This window comes from Aplidium turbinatum, chromosome 7, assembly GCF_918807975.1.
Source record: "Aplidium turbinatum chromosome 7, kaAplTurb1.1, whole genome shotgun sequence".
In the NCBI taxonomy this organism is placed as follows: domain Eukaryota; kingdom Metazoa; phylum Chordata; class Ascidiacea; order Aplousobranchia; family Polyclinidae; genus Aplidium; species Aplidium turbinatum.
Window position 1 is genome coordinate 18,712,195 of NC_137478.1, and position 23,561 is coordinate 18,735,755.

Below are 23,561 nucleotides of genomic sequence, written 5' to 3' on the forward strand. Positions count from 1 at the left end.
GCTTTAACACTTCAAAAGAGTGTATTTTTCTTTATTAAATAGTAATATCGTAAAAAAAACTTTCACATCATTGCCATAAGTCCTGGAAATACCACAATCGATTTGATTGACTCAGGTGACATTACTTTCACCATCAGTGCTGGATCAGGCGATAACGACGACCGTTTACTCATTATTGTTGAAGGTAGCCTATGTAAGTTTTGTTACATTTTTCAAATAGGTTTTGCAAATTACAGTTTGCAAGATATCTTTAACCAAATGTACCGGAGTGCAACGTTGTACTGAACTCTGTACGTTTGGCTCAAAGTAAAATAGATGATCGGATTCACGCAGCTCTTTAACCACAAGATGATAAGAGAAATCGCAACTTGGGAAGGTTTCACTGCTCGTCTGAAACAAGCAAAACAAATGTCACTAAAGATTCATCGAGGACGTTTCTTGAAATTTCTTCATCATGAACTTTCATTAAGAAGTATTTATTTCAATAAACGTGACGCACCCTTATGTCAAGCATTGATGCAAGAATTGATGATGCAAGACCAATATCACGCAGTAGCGTACGGTGACCATTTATTGGATGTTCACTTTTTCTCACCAGGCTTTAAACACTCACTAGGGTAGGCTACCGTAGCAGTTTTCTTAATAGCTGATCAGATCATATCAAAACCAACTGATGTGATATGGTATAAAAGAGTCAATGGGAAAATCAAGCATGTGTTTGAAGCTTTCTAAAAAATGGAAACACCTAAAAAATGATCACCGTACTCCACTGACGTAACTTTATACTAATTTATTAAAAAAATTACACGTTTATTAAAATTGGACAAACAACCACAGTGTAAAGCAAGATTATCTTAAATACCTTCTTAGTTTGAATGATGTGTAGGCTAGTCTCAACGGCTGTTTCTCAAGCAATTGCTACCGGTAACAATTTTTGGAACATTAATAGAACTAAAGAGCTCTTATAAAACCATTAACAAGACAAAATTTTGATTATCGGTATGATAGCGTATAGGGAAAGGTCTAGTTAGTTGAGCCAGAAATCGATGTTTCTGCAATAAAAATTTAACGACAAACTTTACCAAAAATTCGAATCCATCATGATAAATTTCAGTTTTTAGTGGTTCTTGTGAGCATGTTTGTGTTTGCGACTGACCACGATTCATATCATTTATCGGCATTTTGAAATTGAAACTCAGCCGGCTCAAATGATACCCTAAATTTCACGGTTGAGCCACCCATTGTTCACGGTTGATCCACTATTATTTTACTTCCAAAAGATATCCCAAAAGAGAACTCAATCTGCATCAAACACAATAAACTTTTCTCTTGAACATCTTGCAAATAAACAATTAAAAAATGTTTAAACTGTGTATTGCGTCTAGTGTCTTAAAATGAAATAATAGTGAACACTGAACGAACAGAAATTTATACTACTGAAAACACTGAGAATCATTGAATAGGAAACTTTGCATGAAGGTGCTTTTACCTTTCTGAAAGGATTTCGCAAGGTTTGTGAAGAAAACGAACATTAGCAACCAGTGGCGTTGCTATCGAAAAATATAAGGGGGGGAGTACTAAAAAAATTACCCTCAAACTGGCTCATTACAGAAAGAATTACTTTTATGGAAGTTTAAGGGGGGCAGTGGACCGCCCCCGGCTACGCCACCAGTTCTACGCATCAACCACAGTACGGCAGTGCCGGATTAAGGGGGGGGGGGGGGGCGGACTGGGCTGAAGCCTAGGGCCCCTACTTTTGGAGGCCCCCACCTCAAAGAAAAAAATCTATTAATTTCTTTAGTTGCACAGCTGGAGATTGCTGCTTTAATTCGTATCTCAAACCAAGCAGGAGCGGCTTTCCTAGTCACTTTCATATCCGAGTTATGTGTATCGTAAATATGCTGTAGAAACATGCCGCTCTGCCGCTGAGCTTTTTGAATTGTTGCAAAGGTTTATTCAAGGCTCATCTCGTCTAGGCTACTCATCGTTGGCAAGTCCATCGAAAATTCCTAGATGGTTTGCCTGTTTTAAAGACATTATCTGATACAAGATGGTCAGCTAGATATGATGCAGTCAGTGCATTAAACCAGGGGTGTGCAACCTTTATTACAGGAGGGCCAGATATAAATAACTAGGTGAAGCCGCGGGCCGCACGTTTACTTAACATGATTTCTAGGCTAGTAGTTGCAGGCACAAAAAAGTAGTTTTTTTGTTATTCATGTTATTCTTATGGCGTTCTTAGGGGCTATCTTCTTTCAGAAATAATAAGTTAAGACACATAAATTTCTGAAGAAAACTGCTATTCTAATTTATTGTGACACCGTCTTTAAACGAGTTCAGTGAGAAATTTGCAGTTGGCTTCTTTTCCCAACGGCATTTTTCCAAATTTAGTTTAATGGAAGTGCTCGCAATTCGAAGTCCATTTTCCAAGTGTTTGTCTGTCAGAACTGATCGATAGGGTGATGTCATGACGCCCATTTTAGAAAAAAATGTTTGCACAAATACGTTGAGCCCAAAAGAGCCATTTTTGAAACCATGGATTTTTTGAAATGTGGAAAGTCATCCTAGTTGAGATGTTTTCGATGAAAATTGCCAAGATTCATTTCTAAATACTTTGCTTTCAAATCCTATTTTTCTTGAAGATCAATAAGTTCAAGTTATATCTGCTGGTGCTTTGTCAATGTCTGTGTTGAATGGCGAAGAGAATATACCAAACAAATGTTCATGAGATTTGAAGTCCTTGAAATGAGCCAAAAATTCATACAATGTTTTCAAGTTGGTCTGCAAGTTCAGTTTTCTTCTCAGGATGCATTCCATAGTCTCTCAAAGTTAGAAAGTGAAAAATATTTCCTGTCTGTATGTGAGCTTTTCAAAGTCGTAAATTGTTCATAATGCCTTTTATGTGACCATACATTTTTACTTTCCACAAATAATTAAATACAATGGATTAGCGGTGGCCGGTAGAAGATTTCTAAAGTGGTTAACAGAAGGTGTGAAATCTACAATAATCCGCTCCACAACAAATTGTTCCCACGTACCAGACTAAACTAAATTGTAAACACGTTGCGCGGGCCGGACACAATTCAGAATTGGCACATCTTCGCGGGCCGCACAATTTTTCTTCGTGGGCCGCATTTGGCCCGCGGGCCGCACGTTGCACACCCCTGCATTAAAAAAAGGATACGGTGAGACCATTTTAGCGCTTGAAGAATTGGCCTCTGATGATGTTCAATCTAGAGAGCAAAGTCAAAGGATTTGTAGAAAAGTTGAAACAACTGGAGACAGCTATTTTGCTTGAAATGTGGAGTGCAATTTTGGAAAGGTTTCAAAAAACAAACTTGTCTCTTAAAAAAAGTGAAATGTGTTTGAATAATGCAGTACAGTTGTTACAAAGTAGGCTATCATGAGCTTTGTCAAAAGCGAAAAATCCAACTTTGAAACATATGAAGAAAAAGGTAAGAAGAAATGTGGATCCAACACCTACGCAGGTTCTTCAAAACGACTTCAAACCCAACGTTATAGGCATTTTGATGAGCCCTCTACAGAGCCAACAATTTTTTCGATCCCAATCACAGCAAAAGCACAGTACCAACTCATAGACGTAGCCAGGGGGGCGAAAGGGGGATGGCCCCGCCCAAATTTTCAAAGTTTGGATTCCGAAATTGAACCCTTTGTTGAAAATATAATGTAGTTTGTATAAATTTATATCGTTTTCCAAGACATATGGCTATTAACACCCCCAGGACTTGTTTTAGACACACAGAAAGACACCAATAAATTTTGCAAATCGTAAATCGCACAAAGTTTACGCGATTTACGCTTCTTTTATCTAATCTGTGGAGAAGCAATTTCAGAACCGCTTACTCTGTTGGGTTTTGTGTAGTTTTTGTGTAGCTGAGTTTTTTGTGTTCTCTAATTTTAGCCGCAGTTTTTGCTCGTTCGTGTGTCAGCTACCTTTAATAAGTTAATAGCTGTTTATCTGCTGATAAATTTCATACAAATATTACCCTGAAAGTGTTTCCAGAAAGCGCTATAATCCATTATTTGAGTGTAATTTTGCAAAATTTTTCCGGGGGAGCATGCCCCTGGACCACCCTAGAATACGCGTGCCTTTGGCCACCAGCTTTATTGATTCCCTTGCTTAACCCACCAGGATACGCCACAGCACATCAGGTGCCGATGTCTTAAATCAAACACTTTGTTATTCTCTTCAATTCATCAAATATTTGGCCCCTCAAATGTTTTTTTCTGCCTACGCCACTGTACCAACTACACAATACACACAACTCGGGGTTTGGAGTCGGAGCCCCCAGCTGCTGAGAAATGCTTTTAGCGTCATTGATCCATAACCTTTTTAGCCAAAAATGTCACTTAATAAGGGCCCCCACTTTCAGCTCAGCTCAGGGCCCCATAAACCCTTATTCCGGCCCTGCAGTACGGTACAATAAAACTAGGGCAGTACGTAAGGACCATCGGCTCATAAGCTACATTCCTTATGACAAAGACATGGCTCAACCGTGAACATTGCAAGTGGCTCAACTGTTAATATCGCCGCCATTTTCAAAATAAGTTACCCTTACCTATCCCAGAATTTCGATTAAGACAACGATGAAACATCGTAGGAAAAAATAACACATTTCTTATTTCTCTCAAAACTACTTTTACCTACCATTTTACATTTACCTGCTTCACAATTTTTCTGCTTGTAGAAAATCCCTAAAACTACATGTGCTGATGGACTTCAAGTTTTTTCATATTTTCGTTATGAAACGGTTAACTAATCATGCACGACGTTGCGATAAAACGTAGTTAGGACTGGACCATGAAGCAAGAAAAGAATCCACAAAAGATACAAATTGATTTATATAGGTTCAAAAAGTAAAAAAAAAAGATCAGCAACCTCTCATGCATAGGTAGGTAGGTAGGCTACACACAGAGGTGGGCAGTAACTAGTTACAAAAGTAACTAGTTACTGTAACTAGTTACTTTTTGAGTAACTGTAACGGTAACTTCGTTACTATTTTCCAAAAGTAACGAAACGCGGTAACTAGTTCCTATTTTAGCACTTTTTCAACAGTTACAGTTACAAGTTACTTTTGTATTGAAATTTCAGTTTTTAATTGCAGTTTATTTCTCTGCACGTGTTTGTGTCTTGCTTAATGCGTGTTTGCTGCGTTTTGCGCAATAATGCATTTTTCTCGCAGATGTATCTGCGCAGCACTGCGCATGCGCGGTTGTACTTTTGTTTTGTGGTCTGGTGGAGAAGGGTTGCCATGTTGGCGATTTTTTAAGACGTTTAGCTTCATATTTATGATTTGGTTCTTTTTTGGCGATTTTTGATAACTGATGTGGCTAAATTAATTGTTTTTGGCGATTAATCAATATGTACCAAAGAGGGGCAAGACACAACAATACAACAGGGTTGATCATTATAATAATATATTTTACATATTTACAAATGAGTTTAACAGTCAAACGTTTTCGGTTTAACTTAAACCCTCATCAGGAACCTGAAAATATTTATAAAAATGCAGTAAATTTCAACTTCTTGAAGGTAACTAACTAACTGACTATAAGCATCAAAAACACGCAGCAATTAAAAGCAATTTCTTGATGCTTATAGTCAGTTAGTTAGTTACCTTCATGAAGTTGAAATTTATTGCATTTAGTGTAACGCTTGCAATGCCTCTAAAAAGAGTGTTTGACATTAAAACCAGCAACAGCATTGCTGTTTGCTTGCCGTTGGTGGACGTTCTTGTGGAAGCAATAAAACCAGATTTGGTCATTGGTTCGAGGACAGCGACTTTCAGCTTGCGACTGCATTCCACCCACAATTTAGACTTATCTGTGTTTAATGCCTGATCATTAAGCGACACTGTTGAATTGAAGACCAAAATAAAACAGAACATGCTTCAAGCAATTGAAGAAGCAAACTGCTCTGCTGAAGAGGGGAGTAGCAGCAACACTGAAGTGGATGGAGGTAGGTAGAGCCACGGAGGACTTTTTGCACCACTTTACGCAAAAACCAAGAAAGCAATGCACGTTGAATCTGTTACAGGAGTATTTGGAAGCGGACCCTGAGGACAAGTTAAGCGGATCCAGATTCACAATTGGACCGATGAAAAAACTGTTTTAAAAACATAACACTCCCATTCTGTCAAGTGATGCATTGGAAAGATTGTTTTCATTGCAGCCAGGTCCGGATTTAGGGGGGGGCAGAGGGGGCAGGTGCCCCGGGCCCCCCGAATTTTGAAGGGCCTCCCTAGATGGAAAAAATGTGATTTTTTGTTATTTTTTCTTCCTTTCAACCTTTCAAGTTTCTGCAAAATGCTGTGCAGTGCTGGATTGATGCTACTGTAGACGCAGAGGTGTTTTTTCGCGCCGTAGGCTTGAAAAAAATTTTTGCCGGGGGGCCTCCTGATCTAAAAGTGCCCCGGGCCCCCCATCAGCTAAATCCGGCCCTGATTGCAGCACTTGTTCATCACCAGACTTTACTCGTTCATCCCCGACGCCGACACACGCTCGATCGACCTGACACTACCAAGACAGGCATGGGTGCGCCTCAACCGTCTCCGTACTGGCGTCGGGCTTTTCCGCTCAACCATGCACCAATGGGAAATGGCCTCTTCCTCCTCCTGTGAATGTGGTGCCGAGGAACAGACCGCAGACCACATCATTCATTGATTGATTGATTAAATCTTTATCCTCGGACTGGGAAAGCTTCTTGCAGAACTTAATCCTGGCAGTTTCGCATACTTGTAGACTATAAAAGGCTTTGCACTGACGCAGGCCCGGTCACCGAGATTGACAGAGTGAAGTTTCCGATTGTTGAAGTCTTGTTGCCGGGAAATTATTCCATCTATTAGTTGCCGCTAAATGGAGAGCAGTCCTTAACGTGCGTTGCTCAAGCGCATGCCCTGAGAGTCGAACCAGTGCAGCTTGATCTTGAAGCTTCTTCGTTCCAGAAGTGACGCGCTAACCAATTGAACTATCGGGGCGGACATCATCAATGACTGTAACATCTTCAAGCCACCTATTCCGGGAACATCGTGAATCTGGGGCTGTAAAAGGATAGACTCTCGGCCCCAGAGGCTCACACGACGACGACGATTGGGCAAGGACATTTTAAAGCCCAAAAGGGCAGGCCTGAGTGACGAGCACTTTGAAATGCTCGTATTTCTCAAAGGAAATAAACATATAAGCCACTGAGAATTTTTTTTAAATAAAACCTTGTTGGTTTTGTACTTGTGCTGTTATGTTAGCATGGATGGCTCTAACACAATATATCAAACATTGCGGTTAAACTGGACTTGCATGCAGAGCTGGCCAGGTGCAGAATTTTATGTTCAGATTTGTGAGTAACCAAAAGTAACTAGTAACTGTAACTAGTAACGGTAACTAGTTACTTTTTAAAATCGGTAACTGTAACGGTAACTCAGTTACTATTTTGGCCAAGTAACTGTAACTGTAACTCAGTTACTTTTGAAAGTAACTTTGCCCACCTATGGCTACACACAGAGATGCGCAAGATCACTGGTTTGGTGATCTTGAAGATCAAGTTTTGATCACCAAAGGAGCGTGATCTTGAAGACCAAGGTCACTTTCAATATCATTGTTTGTGTACTTGAAAAAAAGTTTTTGATCTAGAATGTTGTAAAAAAAATTAGGCTACTGTAATCAACCTGGTTAAAGATAGTTGATATTGCTAACTGTTGCTATTAACCTAACAACTCGATCGCCGGCCTAAGAATTGTAATAAGTTCCTGACTGCTGCCAATGGCGTACGCGGGATTTTCTCAAGTGGGGAGGGGCATTCAAATTTTTTTCGAAACGAAACGACAACGAATTGAAAAAACGCCCAGGTGCTCATAATAAGCAGCAAATCATATTGACGATAATTTTTTTAGTTTGCAGCAACTAGTTTACTCATTTGAACAGATTTTGTATTGAAAAAAAAGTAGCCTAATAGCCTAACTTATAACATCCGTGGCGTCGCATACCATGTTTTATGGAGACGACTTGGTTAGCTTACTCAACCCAAATGAACCACGCGTATTGACGGTAAGTTCAATGGCATAACCTGTGCAGGATTTTCTTACGAGGGCAGGGGAGCATTCGATATAACTTGGCTTTTTGTATCAAGAGTAGTCTAATGCTACTTTAAAGTCTGACCAAGGTTTAAGTTAGCCGAAGCTATCTGTTGGTGGAACATAAACTCTCGCAGTCATTGCGTAGGCTATGTCACTGTATTTTTGGATTGAATTGTTAGACATGTTTTTTTATTTTTTATAAACCACTGCCCTTCTTCTTCTTCTTGCGTTTGAGGCCGCCGCAGGTCACGTGGTTACATCCAGGTGCAGCAGAAAATGAATTGTGTGTTCATTGAGCGTTGTTATAGGCGGTGTACGGTCGATTGGTCGACAGACAATTGGTCGACAGGACAATTGGTCGACAAGACAATTGGTCGACAGGACGTTAGGTCGACAAAACGATTCATTTTAGGGTTAAGGTTAGGGTTAGAATTAGGGTTAGGTTAGGGTTAAGATTAGTTAACTAACCCTAACCCTAAAATGAATCTTTCTGTCGACCTAACGTCCTGTCGACCAATTGTCTTGTCGACCAATTGTCCTGTCGACCAAATGTCTGTCGACCAACTGACCGGGTACCGTTATAGGCCCACATGTCTATCCTTGGGTAGGTATACAAGACATTGGTAGAGAATGTGGTATGCAGTATGAAAATCTGAGCCACATGCGCAAGATGGTGAGTTGGCGTAGCCCCATTGAAACATATTACTATTGAAACGGCCCACCCCAATTCGCAAAAGATTGAGGTTCACCCATTCCTTCCGAGTTAGTTCTGCTTCTGGTGGAGGATTGATATAGAGAAGGGCCGTGATTTGAACTGATCCCGAGACTTCTTTCCATTCACTATTCTATTCTAAACTTCGGAAATGTGGAATTGGAGTTGTAGGCCTATATAGCTGCAGCATGGCGGAAAAAAGAGCGTCAAGATTTTAAGCACTGGGGCGTTTGGAGGTACGATTTTAGGACGATCTGGTTGAGGAGGTGGTGACTACTGTCACATGTGACACTTCAGTGACATGCAAAAAACTACGTCACGCCAGTAGGGCTATGCTGATGATCTGGCACTACTCCATTCTGACAAGTAGGCTACTGCCTACTGGCTGGCATGTGTTAAGCAGATGTTAAATAGTAGAGGTGGTAAATATGATCCCTGATCATTTATTTTGGATTAGCATGGTTCATGATAATCTAAAACAAACAAAAAAACAATGCCCTAAAGTTTAGGGCATTGTTTAGGGCCTAAACAATTATATTTGTCTGATTGATTTGCTGCAATAAACCACTTACATGACCTAGTTCGGTTGTAGAGTTCAGTTTTGTTTAGCACCGTTATTCTAAACTTTTCAAACATCTAACAATGTCTCAAAGAAGTAAACTTTTTTAGAATTCACAAGACAGACTTATGAACAAAGTTAAATTTTTTTTTTTATCATACGTAGGCTATACACGGAAGCTTACTTATTTATTATGACCACGTAGGGAGTAGGCTACCAGTTCTAAAAAATGCTTCTATCTCGTAAGTAAAGTTCAATTTTAAAGTGATCTTGATCTTATTGTTCTTGAAGAGCAAGATCAACCAAAAAAAAGCCACTTTAGATCAAGATCACCTAAATAAAAGTGATCTAGAAAATCAGGATCAAGCTCATCTTTGGTTACACACAAAGTGAACATTAAGGCTACAGTAGGCTACATAATTTCAAAACTCTTTTATTATTAGAAAGAAGAGGTCTAATACGACATTATTAGCCTAACTGCAGACTGAGGTCAGCAGTTTTCGTTTCATTTTGCATTTTGATCCTTCATTTAGGTCACCAAAACAACTAGGCCTGCTGTAGGATATCCAAAGAACGAAGAATTAAAGCCAAATGAATCCAAAAATGAAACATTAAAGCAATACAAATCATCTTTCTTTCAGTGCACTGCAGACATTCCTAAGATCGAAACACAAATTTGTTTAGCTTTTTTCGTTTTGCTTACCTTGCGTTTTCCATAAAATACGTAACAACACTTGGCAAAGCAAGGGATATAAAAACAAGTGTCATGGTGAGACCAACTACTGATGAGTTTCGTTGCCGTTTCAGCTTTTCTTTCGATCTCATTGAACTTGCCAATCGTGATTCCTCTTCTGTTAACTGTAAGTCGTTCTAAAATAAACCATCTTCAGATTATTGCACCAATGTAGGCTACAATTTTTTAGCATCCACAATAATATATGACATGAAAATTAGCCTACAATCAATATACCATAATAGCAGTGATGTACGCGTATACAAAAAATATTGACGCCGTCAGCGTAAACGCAAACGTTCGAAAAACCATACTCCGTATGCGTCCACGTAACTTGTAAAAAAAAGTTGGCGGCGTAAGAGTCAGCGCATACACTAGCGTAAACTCATTTTGTTTGCTAGGTGCCAAACATTCACACGGAAAAAACCACTCGAAACAAACAAGTTTTATTTTGAAATTCCACGAAAAAACACAAGCATCTGAGAGTGTTCATCTGACATTTTGCTGCGTTTGGGTTTCAATATGTCTTTGCCTATTGCAAACATTCTTTCAACTGCAGCGTTGGAAGGTATTGGCGTGTTGTAGCGAAAAAAATACATCAGAAAGTATACGTTGACGCTATAAGCTAAAAAACCGCGAAAAATTTACGGCGTAGCCTCAAGCGACAACTATCCAAAAAATGTGGCCGTAAGCGTTAGCGTAATCAAAAAGTCTACGCTGCAAGTCTACGGCGTAGAATTTGCGGCGTATACGTACATCTCTGCATAATAGCCTACGACTCTTCACTTTTTCAGCAAGATTATGAGTTCACTCACTTATACGGAGAGATTAGCCTATTGGTAGATTTTGTCAAACTAGAGGTGAATTGTTGAAGAACAATAGATGCAGCAAAAGGTCATACAAATGATAGTTCATTTGGCGACATATGGCCAGGCTACCCATTATCAGTTGCAGGCTGGTAATATCATGAAAAAATCTAGTTATAGCGTATGGTAGCCTACAGTAGGCCTAGATAAGTTTTGCATATTTAGTTTGAATTAGAAATTTCTTAATTATTTTGTTTCATGCTGTAACTCTAAAGATTAGTCCACAGTCATAATAACAATTTTGCTTCCTTGGATTGTATTATTAGAGGTGACAGAGGGCCAAAATATACCAAACAAGTTATTTGTTACAAACATACCAAATAAACGGTTGCATCGCCGAGTGGTGAGAACCCTGAGTCGACGTTCGCAGAACCGCCAGTTCGACACCGCTCAAGAGCATGTGTCTGTGTCTTTAGCAAGACACTTAAAGACACTCCGTCGATTCTGGAGTGGCGTCCCTTCAACTATAGCCCTTGATATCTTTCATGTATAAACAGTGCGCTGCTCTAGAGAGAAATGCCTACGGGTTTTTTTTAAGGCCATTACTTGCTGAAATGAACTGAACCAAACAAACAAACAAGTTAGTTATTGGTACCAAACTTGAAAATGGAGAGAAGGTGATTTATATGTAATTCTCAGCGCGCTTATCTGGCTGTGTTTAAGAGTTGTTGTTACTCATTATCGTGCAGCATTTGTAGCAACATTCCTCAACACTTTAGATCTTTATTAGTAGCCTACCGCCAAAAAGAATTTTCTTATGTTCTACCATAATCTCTCTTCAACCTAAGCATTTTGTTTCGATCCAGTCGCAAGATTGCAGCTATCCGCCAACTCCAGATGTCCAAGCACAACTGTACTGTAGCCAGAGATGGGCATGATCTTGATCTTGAAGATCACAAGTGATCTTGAAGATCAAGATCTTGATCTTCAAGATCACTTTTTTTTTGGTGATCTTGATCTAAGATCACTTTTTTTTGTGTGATCTTGATCTTGAAGAACAATAAGATCAAGATCACTTTAAAATTGAAGTTTACTTAGTAGATAGAGGCATTTTTTTAGAACTCGTACTGCACAAAGTAGTTAGTGGTAACTACTAACATTGAGCCACTGTTAATATGATATGTGTCCAACAAAAGACGATTTAAAGTCTCCATCTAATCTGGTCAGTGTTGCCATTTCAAAATTGAAAAAGTTTTCTGTGTTGGTCATAATAAAGAAGTCAACTTCCGTGTACTTTATGTTGACGTATAATAAAAAATGATTTAACTTTGTTCACAATTTCCATGTGTGAATTAATAGAAATGTTTGCTTTCTTTGACCCAATTTTAGATGCTTCAAAAGTCTAGAATGGCGGTGTTAAAAAATCTGGACTCCAGCCGACTTTGGTCAAGCAAAGTGGTTTATTGCAGCAAATCAACCAGACCAAGACTTGTTTAGGGTCTGAGTATGGAGCGGTTTGTCTGACCGCAAACCTCTGAACTTTTTTGATAGCAGACAACAGTATCAAGACTATCAAGGTTGCAAGATGGATAAATGGTGCAATAAACATTGACATATTACAGTGAAAGCTAAAACTACTTAGTAAGCCTAACACGTATAAAAACTCCCACATGAACCAGACAAAAATTTGGTAAAAAATTATGCAGTTTAAAGTTTATTTATTTTCATTTATTATAAATAAAAAGTATACAAACAATTTCAAATTTTGCGACTTTTTCAGTAACTTACTACTGTAATTAACCTCGGCCTTGGGTGTGACGTTGTGATTCTACGCAAACTACGTCAAAAATTGATAGGCCTGATAGCAACAGTCACTAACTTATTACAATTCTTAGGCCAGCGATCGAGTAGTTAAAAGTAAAAGTTAGCAATACCAACTATATACCTTTACCCAGGCCAGGTTGCTTATAGTGATTATTTTTTACTACATCATTGATCAAAAACTTCATTTTTTTTCAAGTACACAAAAAGTGATCTTGAAAGTGATCTTGATCTTCAAGATCACGATCTTGATCTTGATCTTCAAGATCACATAGTTTGGTGATCTTGATCTTGATCTTCAAGATCACCTATTCTTGGTGATCTTGATCTTCAAGATCACCAATACTGGTGATCTTGCCCATCTCTGACTGTAGCCAGGAGCGTCACTTGACGCGCGCTAAAGCCTATAACGCATTGAAAACCAGCCACTGTACGACTACACTGAATATTCCAGAAGAAAATCTTATTTTTTGAACGGTTAAGTGATGCAACGTCCTCTTTACCCACCACCTCATGAAGGAATGATATCCCGACAGTTGGTCGAACGATAACAATTGATCGAATCACAATTAATGAAACGACAAGGACATTAGGATAAGGGATTTGTTATGGGATTAAGATTTTTTGGAAGATTGGGATAAGGTTGTAATTATTGGAAAATTTTGAGGTTGGTGCACTTGGGAGATTGAAGCTACGGGATATAGACTATGTAACAATAAGACTTTGGTGAATGGAATTTGGGGTGATTTTGAAGGATTTATGCATCCAAAATTACTACCATCAGTAGGCTAGCCTACCCCGAAATTCACCAATCTCACAAAATCCTAGTCACCTCTGAAATCTCTCTGTCGTTTAGACCAACGGTCGTTTGACCTGCAATCATAGGTTAAATATCACTGCAATTTTGTGTAACAAAAAACAATAGCCTAAGTTTTTATCTTTACCATTGTTACAAGATTATTTCTTTCTCCACAAGCTGATGCTGCATCTCCACCCGGTAAAAATGCTTTTTTGGAATTGTTCAACAACTTTAATTTCCAAAGTGTAGCGCAATAGAGAATGACCATGAAACACATTGGCAACACCATGAATATGATTTGGACAACCTGAAATTTGTATTTTCAATTTTTAAGTTTTTGAAACAGATAAAAATAGTTGGAACGCTTGGTCAATGTAATCAAACATAAACAACACAAAGTGTAGGATAACAACACAAAATTATACTAGTTTAGACTGATTTGAGCTACAAGAATCTATTTTATTGCTTGCATTGTATTTAAACTTAAATATAACTATCTTTTAATTACCCCTTTATTCCAAATTTGAATTCACCAAGCAGTTTAAAGGTCTCACAGAGGTGGTTTGAAGATCCCACTCTAATGCAACCTTTAAACTAGTTTTCTAAAAATATTAAAATCCTTGCAAATTCACAAAACATAAAAGTAAAAAAAAAGATTCAAGCTTAGTCGGCTGCGTAGCCGAGAGGTGAGAACGTCTGAGCGACGTTCGAAAGGACGTGGGTTCGTCACTGCTCCAGAGCAGGCCGCTGTGTCTCGGCAAAGACACTCAATGACAAGCCAAACTAAGGGGAGCAGCTGACTCGAAGGCTATGCCACTTCGCTGCTTCCTGTCATTGTCTATTGCATCGCATCTGTGATCGCAATGGACGCAAATAAAATAAAAGCATGAGCATGCGATTGTTACGTAAATTGTTGTGTAAAATTTTTGTAGAAATTGCTTGAAAAGTAAACCTTTTGGACTTGAAAAACCTACTTTTGCTTCAAAGGTCTCCCTCGCATCTCCCCTAATTGACACCAGGCTGAAGCATTTGGTAACAAATAGTTGGTTTAAAAGTAATGAGGGGTTTTCAATTACACATAACAACTCATTGGAATTTCTTGCACATCTTTCAACGTGATAGGTATTGCTATAAGCTACGCCTAATATTTGTAAAGCTTTATCCATGCAGCCGTCGGCTACCTTACGCTATAGCCTGCCCTATAGCTTGCCAACAGTTGGACACATTGGCCAACATTGCCAATCCTCAATTACATATGATCACAAATAGACACTGTAAGTAAGTAATCGGGTTTGGTTCAAGACACTTCCTTTAGTCTGTTCATCAAAGTAAAAAACGTGTCTCTCCTTCAACCCTGCACAAGATAACCACTTAAACGTACTAATTGGTGGAATATCACTCTAAAAAGCATATCTTTAGAGTTACAATACTTATAAATTAGGCTTAATTGTCCCTTCCAAATCATACGCTGGGTGCGTGATATTTTGCTGTTTGCAAATCACTAAATATAACTTGGGTTACTTGTTTGTAAGTATTCCACACTCCCGATTCAACAGTGAATGTGCACATGTATTCATCAGGTCGCCAACCCATGATTGATCGTCCGCTTGCATCTTTTCCCACCAAGCCAGGAAGTAGAGTTGCAGGTGCAGTAAACCATAACAAAGCAATGATAATGTAAACTCTCTTTTTAGTGAACAAGGATCTGCAGAAGATAGTTAGTTCATTATGATATGGCGGTACTTCGAAAAGAGGATCTTAGTTCAGTCACGTTATTTTGAGGCTATCCTGGTAGACTTTGCCTAAAAATTCCATTGCGTGACTAACAGGTGCGGCAGCAATGATAACATTTAACCCTATCTGTAGCGACACGGTACTTTATGAGAACACCTCACTCTACTAGTGAAATATTTCACAGAAGGAAATATGCTAGAAATGTGAAATTTCTTGACTTTTAGTTTTATTCTTTGCGAATTTTCTCAACCTAAACTGGTCATTTTTCTACCTTCCTGCCCTTCACAATAAGCATTTCGTCTCAGGTGGCTAGACATTTTCATGCAATGGTAGTTATATATAATTATGTTAATGTTAGTGCAATTACTTTGAAATGTAAAAACGCTTAAAATGGCTTATATTTATGAGAAAAAGTAATATTTTGTTTAGTTTAGCATTACTCTAGGTTATAATTCAAAAATTTTAATTTTGAAGCTATTTTCGGGAATTTAGAATAACAACCGACTTTCTGACGTTTCTTCATCTCAAACAATTTATTTCAATAAATTTGTTGGGTAAAAATTTAATTTCTATACGCACAATACACATGGCTTTAATCTTGTAAAATATTTTGGCTCTGTGATTTTCATAGCTTCCGTTATTAGCGATTAATTAGCACGGGGCCAAGATATCCCGTGACGTGCTTTCCGCGTACGAAAACAGCTCGTATTAAGATGCAGTAGGGTTAAAGCCTGTTACCGGTGGTGATGGAGAATTCTGACGCCTTGTCTATTTCAACAGTTTTCCTTTTGCTGTTAATTATTGTTACTAGTTTACTTATGTCGATCTCTTTTTCCAACAGTGTCCATTTTGTTTCTCGGCAGTCGAGTGTAGCAGGAGCTCAGCGATAGACACGTGTTTCGCCCATGAGGCTGGGCTCATCAGTACCGCACCACTAGTTCTTCTAATGGTGCGGTACCACTAGTTTCTTCAACAGTGTCCACGGTTACCATTAGTTTCTTCAACACTGTCCATTTTAGCATACAAATAGTACCAACTATATCAGCAAAACGCTCCTGCTTCAGTGATGTGTGATCATAGGATCGATGATGCCTATCATTATTGGGGATGATTTCTTTCTAGCTGCCAGGCCTAATTTTAATGTGTAGAGACAGCATATTTTTGCGATGATAAAGAAGAGCTGTGATATGATAAACAATCAAAAGTGTGATCACGGCAGCACATTTTCTTTTGTAACTTCTAGAGCAGGGGTCACCAACTGGCGGGCCGCATGCGGCCCGCCACGCTGTATCATTGCGGCCCGCGGAAGGTATCAGCGTACAAGTATAACCAAAAATACTTTTCTTGAGGAGTTAATGAGCACGAAGGCAAAAAATACTTTCCGGGAATCATATTTTTGCTTTGCATGCAATTTCACCGACCGACCAATCAGATTATAGTTCTAGGTGGGGGTTGCTTAAAGTTATTCCAATGCGATGTCCAGCCACACCATCCCAGTGGTTGATTAAAACGTCTGTTTTCGAAATTGTCTGTGAGCATAGGGTTGCTTATTTTAAGTTTGCAAATGTCATGTAAACACTAGTGTGCGTTTCACCGTTATTGCGTTTCTCGAGCAGTCTTCTCTTTATGCAAGTTTTTGTTGGCAAACTAGGTCGGTGTGCCAACTCAATTTATAATAAATTGGCAAAATATTATATATTTAAGTTAAAGACTTTTTCTGATTGTATAATGAAAATATTTAGCTTAGTACGGCAAAATGTTTTTTGTTTTTAAAGAAATATGGAACGCTTCACGATTTTTCGTGTCATCCTTGCGCAGGGGCCGTACTAATCTTCTCTGTATCGCTCAAATTTTAGCATATGTACTGCTGAAGCAAGTACTGCAAAATGTTGTTAATCAACAAATTCTTGCAACGCTGATAAGCACCGCAAGCGACAGTTGTCTATAATAAAAGAAAGACGACGGTTTTATACTCTCTCACAAAAAGGATGAACACCCAACTCATTGCTTTTTTAGAGGGAACACTGTTCATGAATTACGATAGAATTACGATGTTTCGATGATTTCCACAAGCGTTTGTTTCATAGTGACTGGTTTATTTTTCCCTTTTATTGGAGCCTATTTTTCACTGATATGTTTGCAGATCACTATTGTTGCCTGTATTGCGATGTGTCAAACATTTCCTTGTTTACTGAAATTATTGTTAATTGCAAGATATCTTTTGTAAAGCGAAGTGACAACACCAATCTTGCTTGGCGATGATTATTCTGATGAAACCGCTCGCCTCGCTATAAGTGCGCAAAACAAGTAGCCTCGCTATAAGTGCGCAAAACAAGTCGTTTATTAGGTATTGTTAAAAAGTCAAAAGTGTTGTAAAAGGAGCTTGGCCTGACAGTAGCGTTGTTCGATTAATTTTGTTGCTGCGGTATTCTAACATAAACATGAACAACATGTAACGCTGGATAGGCTACTGGGTACGAAATGCGTTCTTTTCTAGCATAAGAGTCAACCTAACTAAAATTTTATTAGTGCGGCCTGCCACAGCTCTCCTTAGTGCCAAAATGGCCCGCATGCAAAAAAGGTTGGTGACCCCTGTTCTAGAGTATCAAACATGCAGTAGCAGACCTACGTGTGAGTACCAACGAAACAACTAAAGAATTTAATCAAGCTGCCCAATGTTGACTTAAAAAAGTTGGTCTTTCATTTCTTATAGTTTTTAGGTTGTGTGAAAACATGGAAAGACAGTTTTATACGTTCAAGAAATAAACCGATAATAATTTACACGTCGCACTTGGTTTTATTCTGTTACATAAAGAGGAATAGGCCTTTTGCCGATTGCAAACTAGTGATATTGCTATACAACAATGTTAGGCTCAGAACTCCAATTTCCAGTGGTATCACATCATCTTTCCAACGAGGAAATGTCAGTGATTACCAGACAAATGAAGAAATGTAGCCTAATTTGCAAAGACTGAATAGTGGAAACCAAACACAGAGTAAGAAAATTTATTAAATGAGTAAGAATGAGTCAAGAAATTATTTATGATAAAAGAGAAAATGCAATGAGTAGAAAAAATCAATAAAGAACAAGCAAACCATTTTTTTAAATCTTTCTCGTCCGAAAGAACGATCAAAATAATTACTGTAACTTTTCGTGTTCGCACATTAGACAGCTTGACAGCTATCTACTTAGCGTTCTCAGTAAACAGCAATGGCGGCTTGTCTATAAGAACTGCAGGGGATGCACAACCTTTATAATACCTTTTTTTTTTAGAAGAAAGCAGTTTAATTACTATTTTAACCAAATCACCTAAATACCTTTTTGGCTTTTGCCTCTATGAATGACATTTGCTTATATAGTAACGTAACTTGAACGAAGCAACACGCTGTCTAGCAATGCATTAAAATTTTATGGTTGGTGGGCTGCATGCCGACGCTACCTGTAACTCATAATCATACAAAACAAGAGTTCTAGCCTGCTGCATTATATTTTCCAGAAACAACTTCATTTTCATTTTTTTTTTGTCAAAGTATAAAACTTTTATATCAAGCAGGTTGGAAAACATTGGTTTACCTCCAAGCAATACCTGAAAACATTCAAGAAAAATTCTGACTGTTGAAGAAATTGAAAATTTACCGTTAATAATTTTACATCATTGACCTTGAAAGCGCACAACTTCGAAGAGCACTACTCCAGAGGCCAGATAAATAAAGTGTGCACTGTGGTAAGTAAACCAGCTCAGTGACCGAGCGGTTATCGCCTTCGGCTCTATTGCTGGTAGATCTGAGATTGATTCCAAGTCAGGTCATACCAAAGATTTTAAAAGCGGCACTGATTGTATTCTCTATTGCATAACACAAAGAGAATGTCGGAGGATAATGTGATAATATCGTAAAACCTGATAAAAATTTAAAAATAAGCCCTGTCGCTAAAGACCTTAGCTGTTGTAGAGCGAAAATAAATATAACCATAACATTGTTATTACTTTGGTAAGTTAATTCTGTAAAAACAGGCTTGAGAAGATATTCCACAATATAATTGATGTCGTTAATAGGCTACATTTTTTCTGGATCACAACACCACGTGCTTAGTCTTTTCATTGATGTTTGCTGGTAAAGCATAATAATGACCATTTAAATTCAAAAGATTCTTGATACTCACAGATAAGCATTCGGATGAAAAACATCAATAAATCGATTGACTGTGATCACAAGTAAACATAAAATAGAAGTATAGTTGCAACAGATGCTGGAGTATGCGTGTAAAGAGGCGGAAAAGCTTTCTTGTGTTCCTAGTGGCCTGTAGACACAAACGTTTGTCTGGTAAAAAGTAATATAATAAATGCAACATTATTGTCAAAACTGGGCGAATCTAATCTGTTGTATTTTTTCTGTTTGTTTTTGGGTTGTGTGGCCGTGTTAACTGCAGATATACCCGCACTACATGATCAGGCACCTGATCAGTCTACAGCTAAGGCACGTTTTAAACCTTTCAAAGTTTTGCCACCTTTTCTCATCCATTGACGTGCTGGTATAGCGACTGTTGTAACTGGTAGTAGCTTTTTCGTTCCGGACGCTTTAATGCCGAAAAATAAAACGATATAATATTTTATGACATCGTAGCCTACAATTACGAGAAAACAGTAATAAACAACGTTAGTGTCCATGGTAAATATAAAGATCATACGCATGCGTTTCTAGCTGTTTTTTTTTAGGCGGGGGGGGGGGGGGGACGAGAAGAAGGGCACGAGACCAACTGCCCCCTTTGGGGTCTGCTACTGAATGAAAGATGCAGGGGCTGATCATCGTACACATGAAGCAAAAATGTTGTTATTGGCTGGATGGTCGGACGTCTACGACATTTTATTGTTAGTATTGAAGGCGTGGTTGGTTTTGAATCTTTATTCTCGGACTGACAAAGCCTTGATAGGTTATTCATGGTAGTTTTGCATGCTTGTAGATGCTTTTGACGCAGGGCCGGTTACCGAGATTGGCAGAGTGAAGCTTTCCGAGCGTTGAAGTGCTGTTGCGGGAGAATTAACTTATCCATTAGATGCCGCTGAATGAATATCAATCCTTCACGTGCCTTGCTCAAGCGCATACCCCGAGAGTCGAACTAGCGCCGTTTAATCTTGAAGCTTTTTCCTTCACTTAGTCAAGCGTTAACCAACTGAGCTATAGAGACGGTTTATTCCATTGAAAATAAAATACAATGTGGGGCTGCCAAACGTAGCCTATGCTATTAGCTAGTTTTTGCACTATAGGCTACAGCCTAACAGTAGGCTTACCACACTAACATACGACAGAGTTCCTCATACCCTAAGATGTCAATAGTCGTTTAAATAGCCAATTATTCTTGTGAGGGCGACGGTTCTACGTCTCACAGCCCTACCTCTGGAAGTGGAAACCATGTGGGCAATTGATGGTGGAAGAGTCAGCAAATAGGCAGAGGAGGGACATTCCGTTTGGTGCAAGAGGTTACTGATTTTTTCAACCCAGCTATCCAAGATGTCAATATTCGCAAACCCGGGTTTTGAAACATGTCTCAGAAAGGGGCTTTGACAATTCTTTGTCGTTTTCAGGGTTAGCCTACGGCCGGTGTTTTACAGATTTACATTAACTGGACGCGAAAGATATGGAAACACAATCTTCGAGTTTACTTTTATGTATGCCATTAAGTGTCCTGCCAAAGATGCAGCCGTATGCTCTTGAGGGGTGTATAGTTTTTCACTGCTCGGTTATTGCAACCGACGATCCAAGCTCAGAGCTGGTATAATACGTACACTGTTTAGTTGGGTTGTCGATTATGGATATGCGATTACGCAATACATTGTTTAAAACGCAGGGTTTGTTGATTATATTGCAGAGCCCAACTTTTCAGTAAGCACATGAGCCGGCGAAATGCCGGACAACTCCGCTGGATATAGCTGTGGTGTTCAGATGGAAGCACACAATAATAAAAAAGATTATTGTCCAGTTGAGGCTAATCGTAAAGTCCAGCACTGCTTGAAGGTAATTTGCCTATCCAGTTTTATATGAGGATAGATTGGTTGGCTGTTGATCCACAACTGATAGCCAATGACAGATGTTGGCAGTTAGAAGACTGAGTTTTTATTATATTACCGAGATGAGACAGGCAAATCAACAACATTATTGCTTTTGTATTACAGTAGTTAATCTAATTTGATTTAGATATTAATCAGTTGCTACTTCGTTGCTATCATTGTTTTATGCAAAAGCAAAACAGCATTGCTAAACAGTCAGCTACGGTACCAACCACACACACTAAGATTGTATAACGAATCAGAGTTCAATAGAATATTTCCATTATTATCATATGACGTACCATTCCATGAGTGCAAATCCCGCCACAGAGAAAGGAAGCACCAAAATTGATGTTACCATATCAAAAACAGCTAGGTTTGTAATAAAATAGTTGAACGCGGTTAGGAATCCAGGGTTGCGGCAAAACACCACGATTGTCAACAAATTCCCAATCGTGCCGAAAATAATGCTAAGGATTCCAATCGCTATGCCAATACCTCTGTGACAATAATGGGGTGGTGATCAACATAGCTGCAAATCTAACATCTAAAGCAGTTGTTTTCTGTTTTTTTGTCTTAGCGGTCACGTTTTGGTGCCCTCAAAACGATTGAGGACCCCTAAAAATCAACGTGTCTGAAATTTTAGTATAAAAGTTCCGAACCGATGCACTTAGAAGAATTTGCTGAACTCGCGAATCACTTATGACGATTGATGACGTTGACAAAGTTATGGTATCAGCTACAGGTTAGCAGACAGGGTTAAGAATCAGTTATCTATATTCTAACGATATTCTGAATTTTCTGTAAATTTATCGAAAATTGATAGAGTTTTTGTGGTCTTTATTACGTTTTTATTTGAAATCAATATTTCGCTTTAATCGCAGTCATGGCAATTGTAAGTAGGCTACTAGTGAGATGCTGACAAACATTTGTGTTTCTAAATTATGTATTGATCAACAATCTGTTACTTTAAAACAGTGGTCACCAAACTACGGCCCGCGGGCCGAAACCGCCCGCAAGCTGATTTCATCGGGCCCGCCAGGTGCTGCGTAAATAATAGCTGCACTACAACTGTTAAGGAAAAAGTTACCAAACTTTTTGTAAAGGACTGACCCCCACAGTAGCGTAGCCAGGAATTTTGAAAGGGGGGGGGGTTGACCACCCAGCGACGGGGGGTCTGGGGGGCCTCCCCCAGAAAATTTTGAAAAATTACTTTGAATTTGGTGCATTCTGAGAGCATTTTCAACAAAAATGTGGGTCTGAATATTCCTGTAAAATGGTGCTGTCCGGTGGCATAGCAAAAGGATAAGATCATGTTTTCTTCGGCATTTTTCGGAAATAAAGCTAAGTCTCTATGTTTTCTTGTTTCTAATTCCTGGCTGAGATGTTTGGTATTGGCAAAACTCGCTCTTTTAATGCAATTTTGTTTAAAACTAGGCAATTTTTTTTTAGACTGAAAGCATCATTCTCAGTATCGTGACGTCACACGCGTGCCAAAGGGGGGGGGGGTTGTAACCCCCAAAACCCCCCCTTGGCTACGCCACTGGACCCCCATAAACATTGGTCGTGAAAAACACGTGAAATTCTGAGGAAACTCGTGTAATACACGTATATTTCTCGTGTTTTTACGAGCCAATGTTTATGGGGACGTTGCTGTTTATCATTAGGCCACCACAAATAGGGACAGTTTAGGCCAAATTTAGAAAGATGTAATGTTTTTTCAAGAGCACGGTGTCCTGTAGTGTATCACAGCAAGGGATAACTTTTCCAGCAACCTTTCGATTTTCATCACAACTTTGCTATTCCACTGCTGACTTTGTTATTTATTGTGCTCAATTCAAGTCAATGAAGATTTTTAATAGTTGTACTATATATCTTTTCGCAATTTGCATCCGGCCCGCAGCTGTTAATCTCGCAGCAATCCGGCCCTCAGAGAAAAAAGTTTGGTGACCCCTGCCTGAAAATAACTAAGTCAAACATGCATAGGCCTATAAAAAAGATTTAACTCTTTGATATGAATGTTTTTGATGAGAAACTAAATCTTTATGCGACGCCTATCAAAGTTTCAAACGACGCATCTGGGTGTCGCTGAATTTGAATCAATCATGTCAAACCAAATCTCTTACCTCGCTTTGACATCTTCAGATATTATTTCTGTGGTGTTGTTCATAGTTGCATCCCCAGTCTTCCTTTATTACAGTAACACTCATCAACAAGAAGCCTATGCAGAACAACTACCACGATATTTCAGCACTGTTTACGA

General features: G+C 38.8%; 1 protein-coding gene and 1 non-coding gene across 4 annotated transcripts; both read right to left on the reverse strand.

Annotated features, from left to right (window-relative positions):
• On the reverse strand, positions 1-23,561 carry LOC145774239 (alpha-1D adrenergic receptor-like). Of its 3 annotated transcripts, none has more exons than XM_082585424.1 (7): positions 23,425-23,561; positions 21,601-21,798; positions 19,417-19,554; positions 15,042-15,225; positions 13,666-13,827; positions 10,065-10,219; positions 1-390 (listed from the first exon to the last, which is right to left on the reverse strand). In XM_082585424.1, exons 1-7 carry the CDS (start codon positions 23,466-23,468, stop codon positions 231-233), a joined length of 1,041 nt encoding a protein of 346 aa, XP_082441550.1. In that variant the 5' UTR covers positions 23,469-23,561; the 3' UTR covers positions 1-230. The 3 variants fall into 3 exon arrangements, with proteins under 3 accessions (XP_082441550.1, XP_082441549.1, XP_082441551.1); XM_082585423.1 differs by having other exon boundaries at positions 10,065-10,231; XM_082585425.1 differs by lacking the exon at positions 10,065-10,219.
• Positions 17,028-17,134, reverse strand: LOC145774933 (U6 spliceosomal RNA). The gene has a single exon (XR_014290105.1). It is a non-coding gene; the product is annotated as a U6 spliceosomal RNA (small nuclear RNA).